The 21,013-nt window shown below is 39.2% G+C and overlaps 1 protein-coding gene across 1 annotated transcript; it reads left to right on the top strand.

Annotated features, from left to right (window-relative positions):
- The first annotated feature begins 334 nt into the window (after positions 1–334).
- On the top strand, positions 335–13,368 carry srp68 (signal recognition particle 68). Its single transcript, XM_042484758.2, has 16 exons — positions 335–492; positions 992–1,058; positions 1,678–1,791; positions 1,873–2,068; positions 2,359–2,441; positions 2,563–2,672; positions 2,816–2,895; positions 3,175–3,315; positions 7,745–7,843; positions 8,028–8,092; positions 8,488–8,641; positions 9,226–9,320; positions 9,572–9,701; positions 9,884–9,959; positions 10,059–10,111; positions 11,250–13,368. Exons 1-16 carry the CDS (start codon positions 405–407, stop codon positions 11,475–11,477), a joined length of 1,779 nt encoding a protein of 592 aa, XP_042340692.1. The 5' UTR covers positions 335–404; the 3' UTR covers positions 11,478–13,368.
- The last annotated feature ends 7,645 nt before the right edge of the window (positions 13,369–21,013 follow it).

Genomic DNA, 21,013 nt, shown 5'->3' with positions numbered 1-21,013 from the left:
TATCCTTAGTTAATTAATCTTCCTATCAAATTCATGTAGGGTGCCATTTTTGTTTGTCTTTTAGGGTAAAGGTTTTCAGTAAGCCAATTTCTGATGAAGTGATTACTTGATCTTCCATCCAGTATTAAAATCACTTGACTTGACATCGGGGCCATTGTTGTTGTATAGGTTGGTGTTTCAATTTCTTGTTAGACTTAAAGGAACCGATACTAAGCCGAATGAGCCGAATCTGTCCCATGGATCTGTCCCCATGGATCTGTCCCATGGATCTGTCCCTGTCCGCCCTATGAGCTAAATCTCGCGAGGTTTCAGTGTAGCTTCGCCCCTCCCTGTGCCGTCATTGGTCCCTGGCTCGAGCTCTGACTGAGCATGTGTATGTCCCGCTTAGCTGTTAGCGTTTAGAGATGGCCGCAGACAAGCAAAACGACGCCAAAGTGTCCACCATGGATGAAAATAAAGAAAATGCACCGGACGGGGGACTTGGACTGGAAAGTATCCTTCCCAGCAGCAAACGTGTAGCGGCCGTTTTGTTTCTCGTCCAGCGGTTCAGTGCCAGGCTCAGAAGCTAACGTTAGCTTGCTAGCTAGCTCGGTTAGAGGATAACGCTAGCTGCGTTAAAGCTACGTGTCATACTGAAGCAGGCTGTCAGTGGTATAGGTAAAAAGCCGATTTACGTGGCCTGCCACAAACTTTTCTCGGAAGTCTTAGGACGTTAAATTAACTAAGAGCGTTAGTTATTCCTTACCGCTGTAGGTATGTTTATTACTACATGTTAAACTATTATAACCTCTGAGATTCAGTTAGCAGCTGCGGTGCCGTTTCTGCAACACATCACAGCACTACAGCCAGACTTTCTGGGTCTGTACACTAGTGCTGATACGACTGTCATACTGATACGTGATTATGAACGACAAATGTCCTTGAGTATGGTGTATGTGTGTGGGAGAGAGAGAGATGATAAATAAGGTTGTCCCTTAACAATGATTCACAGTTTTGCAAATAATCAAGGAGTCCCAGCAGCAGCATGGCCTCAGGCACGGAGACTACCAGAGATACAGGTGAGCCTGGCTCAGTCATACAGGACAAGTAAACCTGCACTAACGGGGCCATAGCTGCAGAGATGTCTGTGGTGCAGTAATATGGCTGTTCACATGGAAGTACACACTCTTTTCAGTGTTCACAAGACATTCAAAGGGCGTATTTATTGAACTTTAATGTGAAATGCCCATCCTGTAGGTGCCATTTTCCCAGAATTCCTGTATATATAATGAAGTATTTATTTTTGGAGACCACATTATTGTTTTAAAAAACTGAGGAGAAGCGTTTTGAGTGGAAACATCTGGCGCCATATGGTTGTCATGAGACTGTGCTGCTGCACAAATGGCTCTTTTTAAAGGGCTTGCATGATGTCCTTGAATGGCCACAATTTTGAGGGGAAAAAATCAAGTACTGAAATACCTTGAAAATAGCGTCTTTGTTAATAAAGTGCCTAAAATGTCCATGAAGTGTTTCTTAGACAATTTAGGATAATATTTTTTCACAGACAACCTTGCAGTTATTTTAGTGTTAATGACCTGACTGTGTTTGTCATGTCTGTTGTGCAAAACCAAGATGGAAATGTACACGAAAGACTAATTTATTTATTTAAATGTAACCACCATTGTGTACTATGTCCAGGGGTTACTGCTCCCGAAGACTGCGTCGCCTGCGAAAGACTCTTGGGTTCAAGATGGGTAACCGACACAAGTTCATTGGGAAGAAAATAACTGTTGAAATGCTTTCTGACAGCAGGTGAGGAATGGAAGTGTTTAATGAATGTGTCCCCTAAAAATGGTGAAAATGCAACTAATGCAACGTCCTCTCCCTCATCAGGTATCTGCTGCTGGTTTTGATGGAGGCAGAGCGTGCATGGAGTTACGCCATGCAGCTGAAGCAGGAGGCAAACACAGAGCCACGTAAGCGCTTCCACCTGCTGGCACGACTACGTAAGGCTGCCAAGCACAGCGAGAAGCTGGAGAAGCTCTGTGAGAGTCCCCGTGTTGATGCCAAGACCAAACTTGAGGCGCAGGTACACAGTAAAGAGTCACCTTCAACACGCTTTTAAAGACACAGTGCAGAATGAGATTATATACTGTATGTGCTGTGAGATCACACCCTCAAAGGTCCAAAATGTTTTCAGTCTTGCATACTTCAGCTCTATACCATCTTATCTTCATTTTTTCTATATATATGAAACAAAACTACTGACATTGTTGATACATATAATTTGTTATTTAAAGCTGTGTTACAGGGATCAAAATTCAGATTCTTCTTATTCTTACAACAAATACTAATAAGGGCGCCTGTATTTTATTTCAGGCCTACACTGCTTACCTGACTGGTACGGTTGAGTTTGAACTGCAGGAGTGGAAACTTGCCATGGAGGCCTTCAACAAGTGCAAGTGAGTTTTAATGTCCCTACAGTTTCTTAATAAAAAAGGCAGAATAAGTGACTGCGTTTGACTTGTACAATTTATTATGACTGGTAGAAAACTTTAAATAACCCCATTTTTTTCTTGTCAGGACCATCTATGAGAAGCTGGCCAGTGCTTTCACTGAGGAGTTGGCAGTTCTGTATCGTCAGCGTGTGGACGAGATCTCACCCAACATCCGCTACTGTGCTTACAACATCGGTGAGTAACACATACTCACACAGAAGAAGGGCGACAAAGTGATCTCCCTCAACGTACCTCACAGCCATCTTAGAATCATTTAGGCATTTGGAGACATTGTTCACTCACACTGTGTAAATGTATTTTTTTCTGTCTGATTGCAGGTGACCAGAATGCCATCAATGACCTGATGCAGATGAGACTGACTGGTGGAGGAGGAGGCATGATGGCTGAGAAACTAGAGGTGAACATACAGGAGTTTTGACATTTGTTTATTTGCTTGTATCATCATTCATTTGTCATATTCTGGTGATTCCTAATATTTCAGGGTTGGAACACACACGTTCCTCAGATCTGGTCTCTTAAAGAGTAACCAGCAAATCTGTGTGCACAAATAAATTGCATTTTGAACAAGATTAAATATTAATTGATGAAAGCCAAAGATGTATTTGCACTTGTGGACCAGAAAATGTGTTTTATTAAGAAAAAAAGTTTAATATCCTTTTTTTATATTTCTCCTCAGGCCCTGATCACTCAGGCAAGAACCAAGCAAGCGGCCACCATGAGTGAGGTGGAGTGGCGCGGGCGGACAGTTCCTGTCAAGATAGACAAGGCCCGCATCTTCCTGTTGGGTCTGGCGGACAATGAGGCAGCTATTGCTCAGGTCAGTATTTCCTTGGTTTGTCTGTATTGTAGGGGGTAAAAACATACTGAACTTCACATGTCGTCAGCAGCTCTTAAATGTTTTGGATGTGAGATTTATAATGTTAATATAGCAGAAAACCCTATTTGCTGTGTGAAGATATAGTGGATGAATGGTGTCCTAAGCAGAGAATGAAGTCATGCTACCTCTGTGTGTATTGTAATCTGAGCTTTTCTGTTTATTTTGCTGTGGTAAGCCAGCTCAGCAGGTATATTAGCCCACCATTTTCGCTAACTCAGCCACCTCCATGCTGAGAACTGTATCCAATTCATATGATCTGATTTTGGCATAGAGCCCCTTGAATATCATTATAAGCCAAGACTTAAAGATACATGTTGGGGGATCCCTGTGGCCTGTTGGTCTAAAGCCCAAATTATATTTTTTGTATCTATGTAGCTTTGAGGCTAAATGCAACATAAATTTCAGCCTTCGTCGGCATGACTGTGTGAACCATATATGCTGGCAAACACATGCGCTCACACTGACACCGCTATAATATTAACCATGCACACTTCCAATCTCACTCACTTCTTTGCGTAAACACCCATGCAAACACAACCTTCCTGATTCAGTTACACCTGAGGGCCTCTGTTACATGTCAGTCCCCCATGTCCTCTCCTCATAGTTAACGCCTGTTTCTCCTTTTTATTTTTCACATTTACCTTCCACACAGTTTACGTTTTCTACACATTATGATCATAAAAAAAGGTTCATTCTTACTAAGATACAGTGTAGTTTTAGTGGTTTTCAACCCTTTTCCTCAAGGGACCCCTTTTCTGATATTTTGTCATATTTTCTGGATATTTAATATACACATTTAATGCAGTACAGAAAATGTACATATACATGTACAGTTAATCTGAACAGTGTACACAATTAGTGCAGCAAGTTTGTATGAAACGAACACTTTGGATCAATTTAAAACAGATTATTTCCTTTTGCATCAGAGATGCGTTTTCCAAATATTTTAAGAACGTTTTATACAATTCTACTTTATAGAATTTTATTCTAAGCAATCATTCATATTTAATAGGTTTTTTTCTTTTTAAAACAAATTCATTTTTTCTCCTTGACACTTGACCATTGCTTTATGAACTATGCAGTAGTTTTAACCATGTTCTTTTCTACTGCAGGACGAGGCTGTAAGGGGAGCGTAAAGGCTCCGTCAATATAGCCTGTGTTCAGGTCTTCACCATTCCCTTATCCTGTTTGGTTTTTTTTAAGTTTATATCTTGAATAATGATCTAAACTTAAAGTAACAGCTTTACGTAGTTTTCTTCATTGAAACTAAAAAAATGCTGAGATAGGCCTACTGTACTTATGCCACGGACAAATGCTCACCAGTGCAGCCGTCACAAGTTTTAGATCAGCACCATCATGTGAAATCTGCAACTTCACAGCAGTAGTGTTCTGATGACAGTATGTTATTTTGTTGTGCTGAATCATCAAATGCTCACTGAAGAGTGTCTCATTTGAAGTGGGTATTTGTAAATGCAATAACCTATAAAGTCTTTGTTTTGATTTGAAAGGGGTTAAGACCATTGCTCCTCAGCTTTTATGCCTACATGTGCCACCCCATGTCTTCACTACTCTCTGCATTACACTGGGCTTCACGTGAAAAGTCTCAAAATGGGCATCTGGCCCAAGTTTGAGCTGAACACCTCCTTCTAGTAGTCCATGCAGTTCCTTAAAGTCTCAGTAGGTGGCAGTCTCCTCTTTGCTGTCTTCTGTGTCCCCCTCACTGCCACCACAGCTCATTCCTCCTGTCTTCTTTATGCCAGAAGACTCAGCACACCCTGCAGACACACCTGTCACACCCACAGCCACTCAGGTCTGTGGCATGCAGCCTCTGTCATTGCACAACTGCATTCTGTGCATTTCAGCCCACACATGAATACAGGGCTACACCCAGCAGGTCTCAATGGACAGATTAGTATTATCTCAAAACACCTTTCAGTTTCAAATGGACCCTTTTGAAACTTGACTGCAGTGTCACAGTCCATTGTTAAGTTAATAGTGGCTGTAACTGACTGTGTATGAAGTTCTGGAGCTGAACTATCACGATTGTCCTTATTTTGATCATGTGTGACCTACATAATGAAATAACATCTTTACTGACTATCTCTGTGAGTTATAGAATTAATGTTATAAGATCAGCGAGCATTGGATCCATTTGTCCCAGTTTGCTCAGTAAAAAGAGTATGTAGCACCAGCACCTCAAGTTTCTCCTGTGGTGCCCCTGATCTCCGGCTTTTGGCGTCCGGAGGCAGGAAATGCCATATTGGGCCATAAGGCAGTCCTAGTAGGCGAGCTCCTTCAACTCCTCCCTCCTCTAATAAGTTTATCCGTCCATCCCTCTCTCTCTGAACAAGAGGAGATGCTCGACAGGTTGAGCCGGTTATGCTAGGCGTTGCCAGGGTGTTGCCACAAGAGTGTGGCACCAAATAACATCAGCCTTCTGGGTGGATGAGAGCCGCTGTATGACCTGTTTATTATCAGTTATCACTATGAGGAATTTTCTCGTAACATTCCTCTACTGTGTTTCTTCCTAAGGGTTTTTTTCTTTAAAGGTGAAGATTTGAATAATAATATTTCATCCATTAAGGTGTTTAACAACATGTTTATTACAGAAATGACGCTCTATTAAAGTTTATTTTGTCAATAATCCTCTACATTCTCACATTTACAACAATACAACATGCTGTCTTTTTAAAAATGAAGTCCTGTTGGCATGTGGGACTACCGTAGAGTAATACAGGCCTGCTGTGTGAGTGTGAAGGAAAGGTGAGGTGAAGAACAATCCTGTCATTCACAAAGATGTGAACCCTGAAACTCTGCAGAGTGATTGCTGATGAGTTGTGTGCAGGAATGTCATCGGCAGCCTGCCGGGCCACATACCTGCGCCTCTCACCCAGTTTGCCACAGTCACATCCCTGCTCACACTGTCGCTCTTTGTATCACACCGCTACAACTTCAAAACAGATGAAATATTTGTCTTTGCACGATTGACTTGTAAAGGTGCAAGTGTAGCTTTAATTGGGTGGAAAGTGGTTGTTAGTCTGTCTGACTTCAGATATTGAGGCCAATTTGTCTACATCTTCTTTTCTTTAAGAGCATTTGTATCTATTCTTTTTCATCTTTAAGATATTTTTGTGGTAACCTCTCAAAATAGGGGAAGACATTTGACCTTGCAAGTTTCTACAGGCTCCAGGTCCGAAGTTCACAAAGAGTAGTTTAAACTCAAGTCCTCCCCTCCCAAATTCCTCTGGATGTAAAACCTGTTGACATAGTTTCATGGTTTATTTGTCTTCCTCTAATCTTTCTGCACCTTTTTATATTTTATAATTGTTAAAGCATTGCACCAAGGCTTACATATAAAGCACTGATAGCGTTTTATCAGGCTGTACATTTATAAGGGACAGTGTAAAATGTAGAGATGTCAGGAGGACAGATACTTTATTACGAAGTCACAGCCAAAGGAAGCAACAAGTGCAGCTGCAGCAACAGCTCTGCCTTCGTTTGTGGGGAAAGAAAGCCTTTTTTTGTTTTTCTTCCTAAGCCCAGCTTTTTTTGTAAAGTCTTTGCAGTGGGAGTACGGCATATTCACACCATGCTACAAACCCCAGCAGCGTGATGAGGCACTGAGCATCTATTTCTCGCTGAATGCTGCACATTTTCATTTATTATTTTGTTCACTGAGAGTTTAAAAATGTCAAACTTGGGGTGAAACGCAGCACTCATCACTGTCAATTTTGACCCAGGCATCAAATCACAGTGGAAGGAGGGAAGGGTGGGAGCCTACCCAACTGTCACATCCTAGATGTGCAACTGCTTAAAATTATGACAGTATAGGAGAAATATGTTTATATTTTTTAAACTATGTGTTAATGTTTCCTGGCCCACAAATCTAACGAAACCCACATAACAAGTACCTTGTGTTTAGGTGGATCTCCAGTTTAAGTTCCCAGGATTTATTGTTTTGTGTTTTTAACATGGTGTGAAATTTGATATCGTGAATCATGAAAATTCATTGGTATTGGTGTTGATGAATACATTTCTGGTGTTGTGACACACCTACTAATCTGATCTTGTGGATCAATACTGATACAGACCTTCAGTACAGATACACATTAAATACCGTTCTCTGGTCTGCTTAGTTGTTTGTTTTTTGTTTTTGTTTTTTTTTTTTACTGAAGTGAAATACTGCTGATGCATAGACCTACAAGTGCCACTGACAGGACATCTTTATTTCCTGCATGTGCATCATAGTAAATGCATTTTAATGTGTAGACAATAGCATTTATTTTTACTGAGAAACAGGAAACATGGATGGTGATTAAAAAGCCACTATGCTCCACTGAAGATGTTAATTATTGTTTCTGTTTTGCAGACAGCTAATGAGGAGACCAAAGAGCATCTGTATGAGACCCTGCTGGCTGAGTGCAGAGACACCATTCAGGCTGTGAGAGAGGAACTCAAGAGTGAGGCGGTAAGATTCGGGGGGTTAAAAAGTTGAGATCTATCAGAGAGGACAGGGGTGTGAGTTTGTATGTATGTTGCTAACAGGTCAGACTCATTAATGTGATTGACAGCTCACTGAGTTGAAGAAATGTGACATAAAATCAAGAACTTAAAAAGTAGTTTTTTCATGAGATTATTGTTTGTCTTTGTAGAAGCAGCGTGAGAGGAGCTCAGATGCTGACAGCGGCAAGGTGTCCAACCTGCAGTTCCTGCACAGGTAAAAGAAATACATGGACTTAAAAGAGAGACTTCCAAATGCCAGGATCAGGCTTTACATATTTCTGTCTTTTGAGGTGTTTGCTGTGTCACATTGTCTTCTGTGACTGTAACTAACAGTTGTTTTCATTATTGATTTATCTGCCAGTTCTATTCTTCATTCATCAGTTTGTGTGTAAACTATCAGAAAAAGGTAGCTTCTTCATATTGCTAATGTTTGATTAGCAGTCTAAAATCCAAAGATATTCACTTTGCTGTCATATATTGCAAGAAAGTACTGTGTGTCATATCTAGTAAACAGCCATAAGCATGAATTAATCTTTCAACCCTCTAGTAATTCTCTTCTATTATATCCTTAATAAGTAAATAATAAACATGCTGTTGGTCTCCTCCCAGTTACCTGACCTACATCAAGCTGTGTACATTGGTGAAGAGAAATGAGAGCATGGCCCACACTCTGCAGGCTAAACTGAAGGAGCCCGAAGCTGACGAGAACAAGAGAGGGCCCCGTCCGCAGGACCTCATCCGCCTCTACGACATCATCCTGCAGGTTAACGTCTGAGCATAAATACATTGTGATTGTTTTCATATTTAAGTTTGATATCCATGAAGAAGTAGTTTTAAAACCTCCGCTTGGACTCAAAAATTAACTGATTAGAATCTGATGGTCCAAGGTCACTTTGACCTAATACAACATGTTTATGGCCATAACTCAAAAACCCTCAAGAACATGCTTGAAACTGTGCTGATTGTATAGATCTTCTGTGTGTGAATCATTCATGTTTTCACAGACATGGATGTAAACTGTAAATGTAACTTAGAGGCATTCAACTGTGGCGCGGTATAATGTCAAAACTAAGGTTGCTGCCTTATTTACATTATTCATCCATGAAAGCAGCATGTATTTCAGTCCGTTTAATTAATTTGAAATTGGTTATTAGTTGCCAGTTACTCACAGTAGCTGTGTGATTGTGATAGGTTGTTTGACCTGCTTTGTCACCAGTGAAATGATGTGTACTTTGCCTTGTTTGACAGTCTCTGTCACAGTGTAACTCACCTTCTGTGTCTCCTCGTCTTCACTTCCTGTCTCCCTCATCACCTCACTAACCTTTCTCTGTTTGTCTGTCTCTCCAGAGTCTGGCCGAGCTGTCCAGCCTGCAAGGCTTAGAGGATGACCACACCTTCCAGAAGGAGGTGTCCCTCAAGATGCTGGTTTACAAGGCCTACAGGTCAGAAATTTTAGAGTTATTAACTCCTAATCCAAAAAAAACGCAACTAAGATTCAAGGAGTAGGGTGTCATCTGGATGCATTGCTTAATGTGTTTTTTGAGGCAGTTCATTTTCATTGTCACTAGCATGACATCCATTAGCCCACATTATGTTCTCACAGCTGCTGTCCTCTATGTCCTATGTCTTTGGTTGTACTTTCTATACATCAATATATACACTGATGTGGTCCTCCCGTCTGCACTCCTCACAGGTGTTTCTTCATAGCTCAGTCTTATGTGCTGGTGAAGAAGTGGAGCGAGGCGCTGGTGCTGTATGAGAGAGTGCTCAAATATGCCAAGGAGGTCCAGTCTAAGGCCAAGAGCCTCAACAACAGCCTTAAGGTCGGTCATGTAAAAACACACACAAGCACCACAATTACAGTTAAAAATAGACTGCACGGCAGGCTTTTTCTCTCTCTCTCTTTGACTGACCCTCAAAGGTTTTTTGCAGTCAGAAAAGTCTTTGTGACAGTTTAACAACATCTGTACTCAAGCAGACTCACGTTTGTGTGTGGTTTCTGCAGGATCTCCCTGACGTTCAGGAGCTCATTGCTGAAGTGAATGCTGAGAAATACTCCCTTCAGGCTGCTGCTATTTTAGGTGAGAGCACCTTTTAAAGTGGCAATTTTCTAGCCAACTGATTTATTTTTTACTGTATGAGAACCCATTTAGTCCCATTCTTCAATGTTTGTGTTTCAGACACTGATGAGACGACTGAAGTTCCCTCTCAGCAGCAGGTGAAAGACAACACGGTAAGAGGACAAAATCAAGAGACGCCACAACAATATGATAGATGTTGTCCTCAATCATGGACTCAGAGTAGCTTTTTAAAAAAAGAAAATAAAAGAACAGATCTGACAGAAAGCTTAGATTCTGGTCCTTGGTTTTTATGCCTCCATGCCACTGAAAGCAATGGCCCCTTTCACACTCAGTCTGCCAGAGAATGACAACCTGTGACCACGACAAAAGCACTCAACAAACATGATTTCTAACCTCAGAGTTTCAATATGCTCGATGCCTGAGCTGAAGAAGTATTTCTCTGATATAAAGAGAAAATAGGCCGTCTCTGCACCAGAGAGATGCAAACACTTTTGAAATTGGTGCCATATGACCAGATAAAACAGAGCAAAAGGGTGTTATTGCTCAAGAAGTCGAAAAAAAAAACTAAAACTACAATAATGCTCCGCACAGGACATAATGTGGACTAGTCCTTGTGAAACAGTGGCGGCCGGCCGGATCACGTATTCCAGCAGTAATCTAAAATATGTTTCTGAGAACATTTGATGCGAGAAATAGGCAACTTAGTAACAAAATCCTGGTTTATATTTAAAGCTAAGTTTTACCTGCAGATCTCGGATGCTGTTTTCACTGTTCTGGAAGCTGTGGCACCCACTTCCTGTTCTCAGTCTCACACCATTACGGTGAAACAGGGCATTAAAATACATTTCTGAAAACATTTTAGGTGAGAAATAGGTAGTGCAATAATTGACTCTGAATTCGTATTGGATCAGCACGGCGTAGTTTTACCGTTTGATAGGATTTCAGTCTGAGTTTGAGAAACAGAGAGAGGCGCGTGTGTCTCTTGACCAGCTGTTTACTCTTTGAGAACGTGGTGGCGGTGGCAGGGTTGGCCGTGGTTGGCAGGTAATACGAAAAAACGGAAGTACAGCCTGTAGTTCGAGCAACAGCCCCAAGAGCCAGTGAAACACCTCCAAATGACGTCAATCATGTATTTGTTTTGAGTTTCAGTGCCACAGTTTATCTTCACATACTACCCACATTGTTCTGATACAAAGCTGGTTGAAAATTGACAAAGTATACCTTTAATAAATTCGTGGTTATCTGTGATTATGTGTTGTTGACTTTTCTACTTCTTCCTACTTCATGCAGCCCCTCTGCAACCGCCTGGAGACCTTCCGCCTCGACCCCACCCTGGTAGGAAAGCAGCCCAATTTGGTCCAGTTCCCTCCCGACTTCCAGCCAATCCCCTGCAAGCCTCTCTTCTTTGACCTTGCGCTCAATCACGTGGCCTTCCCACCGCTGGATGACAAGGTGGAGCAGAAGGGCAAGGGCGGTCTCACCGGCTACATCAAGGGCATCTTTGGCTTTGGCAGCTAAATCAGCCCCCCCCCCGGCGGTCGTCTCTGCAGGAGGGCCTCAAGGCTCCGAGTTTACCACAAACAACCAGACTTGGGTCGGTTGTTAATTAGAATAATTTAAATTACTTTTTTGTTTTGAGTTTTAGTGCCTAAGTGCAAGATGGGGGGAGTTTGCAGATCAGAGGAAGGCAGAGTGAGTCTACTTTTCTATAATCTTTTCTTGAAAGAGAAATCAATTTCAAGTAGCAATATGACCCAAGTTCACCTGCCACCTTTAGTAATAACATCAGGCTGCATGGGTTCCTTGCATACAGACTCCCTCCTTAATCTGAGCTGTGGAGGTGTCTGTGACTTTCAGGTCCTGCAGGTTACAATGCCATGGTCTCTCAGTACAGCCAAGTTGTCGATCTCACAATTCTGTCGGAGTAAAACAAGTCACTTAGGCATCATTAGTAGTTATTCTTTTTTTTTTTTCCAATGTTATGTAAGCGCCTTCATGTTATTAAATGTATGTTTTTTCTTTATGTGAGAGGTGTTTTCAGCTTTCTTAAAATTCGCAAAGTGCAGTTTTGTTATGGCAGCTACTTTGACTTAAAAACAAAGTACTGCTCATCAAATACTATAAACATCCTGTGACATGTAGTCCAGCAAACTGAAGATGTTTTACTAATCATAGTTTCACAAGACTTAAGCTGCGTCCCATTTCTTCCCTCCACCTTTGCTCTGACTATGAAGGAAAGCACCAATATGTAATTCATAACTTCACTTTGCACCAACACAGCCATTGAAAAAAAAGAACACTACATGGTGATATCACCGCATTAAACTGGACATGATTTGCTGTTAAAGAGCACAAGAAGAGCGATATCATCGCACCTTTGTGGTCCTTCTTTTGTAAGTGGCTCCTGATTTGTGAAGTCGCGAGCTGTAATTTCACCTTCAGACAGAGGAAGACTCTGAAACAAATAGTTGTGGGAAGAGTTTGAATAAAGCTTGAACATTTTATGTGCATCAGCAGGATGATGAAAGACATGAGTCAAGGCCTGACATCTTGGTTTTTCCTTAAAAAAAAGAGAAAAAAACCTGAATGGTTCGGTATTTTAATTTGTTGACTGCAGCAAAGGTTACGCTGTATATGTTGTCCTGTATGACATTTGGCGCTGAACTTGCCGTGTTAGAGAAGGGTCCAACTGCTTCAGCCCGTCTACATAGAAGCCTCATTTTTAACACCCCTCAGTGTCTCTCGTTTACCAGACATGTTTTCTACAAAAGAGTCTGCTGTCTGATGACCATGACGTACCAGTGCAGCTCCTTACACTGTAATTAATTCATGAAATGTTTTTATTTTGACATTTTTATTTGCACCTCAGCAAAATTGCATTGTAAGATTGCAGTAGACGTTCAGGACTTGAGGGAGTTTTTAGCAGCCTTTTACTCATCCTACCACCTGTTTGCGCCTGTTTGTCCGTCATGAGTAGGACTTTGTGTTTTTGTCACAAATAACATGTCTATGAATATTCTGTAATGCTAGAAAAAAAATATTTTGTTTGCCAGTCCGCATCGATTTCCTCTGACTCTTAAGGGACCTGGTTTGCCTGTGATATCTGGTAAAACTCTAGCTGGAGGACTGTTTCAGTGTCACTCCTCCCACTTGAACATTTCACTGTTTTGCTTCCTAATTCTTATCAGTGTCTTTGGTTTTAATTTTTTTCCCTTCCCTTCAGTGTTTTATGTTAAAGAATAAAAATGGACGTGCTGGAAAAGTTCCAGCACTTGACCTCAGTTGGCCTGGAAAAAAACAGTTATGATCGATAATTGCCAGAAAAAAAAGTGGAAAGAAAAATGAAACTATGAGAATGTATGATTTGATTTAATTTCCAGGCATATGATTAAAATATATTTGCACCAAACACTGTTTTCTCTGTTTTTCATTCACTTCTTCAATGGAGTATTCAGTGGCAATAGTTTCACTAACAAAGGGAAAACCACCTAAAAGGTGTGTGTTACATAACACAATATATCATTAAAAATGTACAAATATACAGTATACAAACTTCAGTAGTGCTAGTAAGAGGTTAATTCATAAGAATACTAAAAAGAGGCATTGCTTTCGTAAACAATTGTTTTAAAGGTGCCATATAAATAAAGTTATTATCTTGCAAAAAGAAAAACGTTCCCTGATGCAGTCATTCTGCATTTAATGCCTGTATGACATAAAGGTGTGAGAAAGAAGAAGAAGCTGCTCCATAAAATGAGCTTTATTTTCACTGTTGTGGTTTTGGGAGAGAGATTATCATGTAAACTCATGTTTTTGGACTGCCTTTGACCCCGGGTCTTCAACAGGGCGTCTTTACTGCAGGGGAGGCACCAAATTACTTCTTGACAATTAAATGAAAGTTTTAAATTTTTGCCCCCCAAAATCAAAATTAGGCTGAAAATAAACATTAACATGAATTCACCACATTAGATATATTCATAAAACCCATCCAATTTACAGTACACAACATTAATTATGCTAACTGTTGCGCAACTATGTAAATTAGCTAACACTTAAATTACTATGTGGCACCTTTTTTTCATATAATGACAAATTAGCTGTACTTTTACCATTACATCAAGTTAAGGGACATTACTGTGAGTCACAAAAGATCATTTTATAACTTTCTCAAGCAAGAGTCTCTGACACACCATCCACCTCAGAAAACACCAGCAAAAAGTGCAGAGGGTGAGGCTGAAGCACCGAGCCATGCGACAACTGCTGCTGGCATAGCAACTACAAGCAAGTGCAAATGAGGGAAACCTGAAAATATTCAGAGAATTATCTCAAGTGAAACTTAGGTGGACCCTGCTCCATCTCTCTTTCAGCAAAGGGTTTTTTGGCCTGAAAAACGTTGTCTTAGACCATGAGAAAAACATGCATGAATTTTGAAAAACCGGCCTAGTTTTTACAATGAAATTCAGCAGGTGGATTTCTGAGTAAGTAAAGAGGTGTGGGACTAATGCACCTCTGATGTGGGTGTGTTAGTAGGAGTGCGTGGGATGCCTCTGCAGGGTGTGAGTGTGTTTAGGTTTACTTGTGTATTTGCATTGTCATAAGTGTGAATAATTGCACAGGTGTGTTTGTTACTCAAACACGATCAACTATGCAAATGATTCATCCCATCCCCATTTTAACCTCAAAGTCACAGATACATTTAATTAAATGGATTAAATGCCTCCAACTCATATAGGATCTTAGTGTCTTATACTGCATGCTGCTTTCTGTCTGTCATCACATTCCTATACACACATACCTTTGTCTCTCCAGAGACACAGAAATGTGCTCTGCCTGGATGGACTCAAGACATTTGATGAGGTGAAGATAAATGCTTATCTGCAGGTTGAAACCAGAGATAATTATAAAAAAAAAATTTTTTAAATCGTATTAGTTTTTGTTTTATGTTGTTGCTTTAAAAACCTGAAAAATGGTTTACTCTGTAAAATTACCTGATTGAATTATCTAATTGACGGTATAATAGCTTTTGTGAAGAGAAACCAAATAAACAAAATGTCAAAAAAAAAAAAAAGAGATAAGACACGGTGCCACTAACAGTCTTCTCTGTGGTTTTACATTACTGTTCATCAGTTTATTCACATTCCTGTATTTCTTATTGTGAGATGAAAAGATGAAAGAAGTTACAGCTTTTTACAGCCAGGAAAATCATTTTCATTTACTTGCAGACACATTTATTTTACAGTACTGACTTGTGCAGGTGAAAAAGTCCAAAGTACAGAACTGCCTTTAAAGCTTTGTAAGACTGACTTTGTAAACCAGACAATCATGCTGTGTTTGTCTGCTGTGCGTCGTTGAGTGAAAGAGACTGACACACCCTCACTGTGTTGCCACCTTTGTTATTTCTTCTCACTTCAACTGTTAGGAATTTAAACACATGCCGATAATTCCTTGCCATTTTTTCATGTTGTTGTAAACTATGGAAATGGATGTTATTGTTACCTTTTAAATCCCATTTAGCTTTGACCTTTCTGACCTTTAACACCCTGAAGGACCAGGGCTCGGACTCACATCTAGATTTACAGCAGTGTTTATGAGATGGTTGTCACTTGTTGTATTTCTCTGTAATGTTTTTGGTCTTTCTTTCAAGTCTCAGTCTGTCGGGCTGGTTGGTTCACCAACTATCCCAACAAATATTGCATGAATTACCATTAAATCTTGAACAGACATTTATGGTCCTGAGAGAAACAACTCTGATGACTTTGATGATCTCCTGACAAGGAGCGTAGTACTAAACTGAAAACTGAAAATTAGCAGCACTGTCCCTGTAAAAATAAAACAATAAAAAATAGAATAAATTCTGGGCCTTATGCATAGTTTTTTTAGGCCCCTGACCTTTTTCTCTTAATCCATGGATCTCTTATATACCTTTTGATTTTTTTTGCTTAAAAAAGTCAGTTTACTTTTGTAACCCACAGTACAAAAGGGGACTGAAAAGGTAATAAATGAATAAAGTCTTAATCATTTAACCACAGTAATGATAATATGTGAAAAAAACTAAAAATGTAATAACTAAAAACAACAGTGAATTTAACAGTGTTTAAATGTCACATATAAAATAAATGTGCATTGTTGGTTTTGATGAGCGTTATCCAATGACATTGTTTAGCCCTCCATCTATCATGTTAGGCTACGTTACGGTGGTGAGGGTCATGGATCGATCATAAATCAGTGAAGGACATTTGCCCAAACTGCTCATAGACCAAGTCAGTTTTACAAAGAAGAAATGTACAAATACAGTTATCAAAGGTGTTCTCACTTTAGAACTTTTTCCGTTATCATTGAAAAGGAAAAATCTGTTAAAAGAATTACCTGAGGAAAAAATAAGAAGAATAAGAACTGGGTTTCTCTCTCTCATAATTTCACCTAAAGCCAAAGAACCTCTTTTTAAAATGATAAATAATATTTACCCCTGTAATGACTTTCTAAGACAAAGATTTAACATCGAGAAAAATAAATGTGTGGTTTGTGATTCCGAAATTGAAACTCTAGAACTACTGATTTTTATTTGTGAACATACAGGATCTTTTTGGGGATCATTTCAAAACTGGATTTCTGAAAATGATTCAGATTTTCCAAAGTTAAAATATGAGCTCATTAAATTTGGTGTTTTAATGGAGGACATAAAAAGGGAAAATATGTCGATTTATGAAAACCAGACTAAAATTTCTTGTCTTTATGAATGAGTTGTTAAATTTCATTTTTTATTAATATTATTTTTTAAAATTTCTTTTGATATTTGTATGTTTTTGTTGTTGTTTATTTTGAGAAATGTCGTTTAGTCTGTAATTTTTACTTGTTAAACCTGTTCATGAATGTAAAAGCCAGTTTTTGATTACGAATAAAGTTAAAAGAAAAAAAATAAATCGGTGAGGGTGTAGGGGTGAAAGGGCAGAGAGTCAAGCTTGGTTGAATGTGAGCGAAAATACGTCATTGAAGTGGTAAGAAATACAGCTAAAAACAACAGAGAACTCTGTTGAAGTTTATGTTGTGTTTTCGTGGTTAAGTTGTGTTTCGTGTTGACAATATAAACCAGAGCGTGGATTAAAAAACAGCGCACGCTGCCTGTCGCAGCGCGTGCACCGCAGCCTGCGACACCTGCGCAGGTGAGTTGACTCAGCCGTTAGCCGTGATGCTAATGCTAGAAACGTTAGCAGCTAAAGTCCGCTAGCTTCAGTGCTAAATCGATTATGCCAGTGCTGTTGGCCACTGGAAAGTATGACATTTAATAATTACAAATGATAATAATAATAATTCTGCCAATAAGCAGTACGTACTGTTATGTTGGTAGAGACAGAATACTGTCATTTTTTTTTGTTTTTAGGTGCTCTGAATTACCGGCCTAGCTGCTGATTATTTTGCTAGTAAAATTTTACCCTTAGCATAGGCATTTTTTTTAATAAAGAATTTATGAATATTTTAAATTTTGCAAAATTTACAAAATGTATGCTGTTTGTATTTTATATTATGCACCTTAACTTCAGTAAACGATTGTGCGTTTACTGCAAGTTTAGCTTTTTAAACTAGTTAATAATAATAATAATCTGTATATGTACTGCACTCTTCATACATAAAATGCAGCTCAAAGTGCTTTGCATGAGAGAGTGCTGGAATTTAAAACCTAATGGAGTGTGTGTTTATATATATATATATATATGTGTGTGTGTGTGTGTGTGTGTGTGTGTGTATTTACATTTTCCAAGAAATAAGTAAATTTAAAATGCTAGGAAATTTCCCTAGCTTTTTAAATACACTTATGTCTTTACATGATTACATAATTAGGTTTTTTTTTAAAAACAGACATTGTTGTCAAGTGTATCAGTTAGCTTTAAGGAACAACTGACTGCTGTTAAAACCTTCATATATTTTGATATTCTCCAACATGGTTACTGTTGACTTATTTCAGCATAAATAAACATGTCAAACCGTGACTGGATTTAAAAAGTCCTAAAAGGGTTTTTGCAGTCTAACAAAGCAATATAACCCTTTGAAACCCTGAGTGACATAACGTTTCTTGAGTTGCTTTCAGACGCCTTTCACAAGTATTTCAACCTTTGAACCCCAAACAAATTGGTGCAATTTCTTTCAAAGATATGGCGGAAAAGGTAAGTGTACAAGTGCAGCTTTTTAAACTAGTTAACTATAATGATAATAACAACAATAACATTTGTATTGCACCTTTCATACATAAAATGCTGCAGATCAAAGTGCTACATGTGTGAGTGCTAAAATATAAAACCTAACAATGTGTGTGTGTGTGTGTGTGTGTGTGTGTGTGTGTGTGTACATATATAAAATTAAATCATTATGCAGCACGTGAATACCATAACTCTGGAAATAAGTTGCAGACAGGCAAGGATGGAAAACTAATAAAAGAAATAGATAGTTGCATTGTTTTTATATGAATGAAATTGTGATATTTGAAACTGAGCGGAACTAAAGGTAACGATCTGACCTAATTTATAGGTCTGTTTTTGTGCGGAGTCCTGCAAAGACTAGCCAAGACTTGGGAGAAAATCTCAGAGCTGTCAGAGGAGGTTTCAGAGAGAACCGTTTTCCAGTACTGAGCCCAGCCTGTGAGAGCCTTCAACCTGCTACCACAGTAGGGAGGCTGTGATCTGAACACCTACATTGAGCGCGGTAGGACTGTACTGTACTTTATTTTTAAGTCTGTTATTTTCTAAGTGAATGAATAAATTTGCATTGAACGTACCTGTTAAACTCATCTTGGGCATTCCACCTGTTTATGACTTTTCTAAGCATTCAGTGCAAACAATTTTTCATATTTTAGTCCTGTTTCTGTCCTCTATTGTCTCCATCCTCTTGGCTCCTGTCACTCCGGGTTTTCTGGGTCTGATCCAATCTATGCATGTACCTGTAACATCCCTTTTTCTGTACTTAGTGGTCACACATCCTGGTTAGACTTTTTCTTTTTTGAACCCCAAAAATCCCTTTCTCAGGGAAAGACAGAAATGTGACAGAGTGTGTTGGTGCTCCAGCAGCGTTGTAGTGGGGCAAACCATTTTGCACCTTTAAGGTGTGAGAGGGGCCTCAAAGAGCTTCCACTATTTTTTCATACAAAATTCAGTCTTTCAACTGATTTATTCCACCAATTTAAATGTATTCATGGCACATCTTTCTTAAAAAAAATTGCTAAGGAAACCAAATTTTTGTTTCCAGCTTTTTTCCTCCTTTGACTGGGGCCCTGGGTAATTACTCTGAGTTTTCCCCTCAATACAGCATTCCTGCTCCTGGCGTTTCTTCACTGAAGTTGGCACTTTAATTTTATAGGAAGATGTCTCCAGCTGTTGGATGGATGGCACTGACTGTGGTTCAGACAAAAGATTTTATCTTAACTTCCAAACCAATAGGGACAAGAACTCATAAAGAAAAGATCATTGGGAATTTTGGCATTTACAGTTCCATGATAACTCACAAAACTCCATCTGCTGAGGATGACCACTGGTTTCGATCAGAAGCTCCTGAACAGCCACTAAAAGGACCTTGCGGTGTGATTTTCTGGGCGACCATGTTAATGTTGTTTGGGCATTATTAAAGCAGAATCTATACTGTAGCTTCTCTCAGGTCTGGCCCAAAATATTTTCCCATGAAAAGGAAAAATACCACATAGCATATCTGAGCAGCAGAAAGAGTATCTGTTTTTCCAGACAGGTGGACGCACCCAGAGGAAGAGAAAAAGAGACTGTATGACTGGACTGATCAAAAATGCGTGCTCTCTGTGCTGTTCAACACTCGGTTTCCGAGAAAGCTGTCCGGCTGCATTCCTCGCCATGATTCTCTTTTGTTGATATGCTCCAGAGAGACACCCTGATCCTGAATGACTCGCGTGTCTGCACTGTAGATACTACACTCGGGTCTTTGCAATGTATTGAGCCGTCTTTTATCGTTAACATTGTTATTACATGTGCCTCTACTGTATATAGAGGTATTACATAATGCGCTTTCTTTCTGGCTCAAGGACTAGCAGACACTTTTCCATTATTGACAGTATACACTGTGTCTGTGTTTTTAGCACAGAGTTTATCCGTTAGCATGAAGATAGGCGTGAACAGAGCAAGTAAAAATAAAAAGATGACTAAAAAGTTGTAAAGAATAATAATTATAGTAATAAAATGCCTGAATTATGAAATAGAACCCAATCAGATGCCAAATTTAAACATTTTAAATGGAGAAAACAGAAAAATTCCAAAAACATGTTTATGTAAAGTTCCTTTTCCTGTCACTTGATTTCACATCACGAAATAAGTTAATCATTTGAAACTTGAGCAAATTGGCTTGACATGGGAAGAAGGCAATAAGCAACGAAAAAAGAAATTGTAGTAAAAGTAGTCAAAAGTACAAGAAAATTACCTGACAATTTGTTTTTGTTTTTTAAAAAAAAGAATAACATAACAGCAAAAAAGAAAGTAAAATCATAGAAACAAGGAAATTACATCAAAAAGTGTAAATTATTTATATATATATATATATATATATATATATATATATATATACACAGTATATATATATATATATTTGTTTTTTCAAACTGGATCCTATTCTCCTTTTTTTTCGTGTGTGTCTAAGTGACTAACAAGAGCACCATTTTTTTTGGTAATTCTAGCGTTTAGTGAGAGCACTGCAGGCCGCAGCAACAACATTGACTGCAATGTAACCACTCGGGGCAATTGTGCACGTCAATTTACGTCCACTAAAATACTTTTTTTAATATACACTTAAATATTTTTTGCCACTGATGGGCTTACATTTTTTTCTGTTTCTGACATTATTAGAAGGATCCCTGTAGAGACATACATTTCTGTAAAAGATCATTTTTTGGGCCTTTAGCCTTTAATGGACAGGACAGTAGAAGCTTGAATGGGGGAGAGAGATGGGATGACTTGCAGCAAAGGACTGAGGCTGGAATCAAACCCACGGCTGCTGCAGCGAGGACTCAGCCTCTGTACATGAGGCGCCCACTCTACCAACTGAGCTGTCCGGCA

Source organism: Plectropomus leopardus, chromosome 3 (genome assembly GCF_026936395.1).
Source record: "Plectropomus leopardus strain MGB_pleo_1.0 chromosome 3, ASM2693639v1, whole genome shotgun sequence".
Classification (NCBI taxonomy): domain Eukaryota; kingdom Metazoa; phylum Chordata; class Actinopteri; order Perciformes; family Serranidae; genus Plectropomus; species Plectropomus leopardus.
Note: the sequence above shows the minus strand (reverse complement) of the source record. Positions and strands in the feature narration are given on the sequence as shown.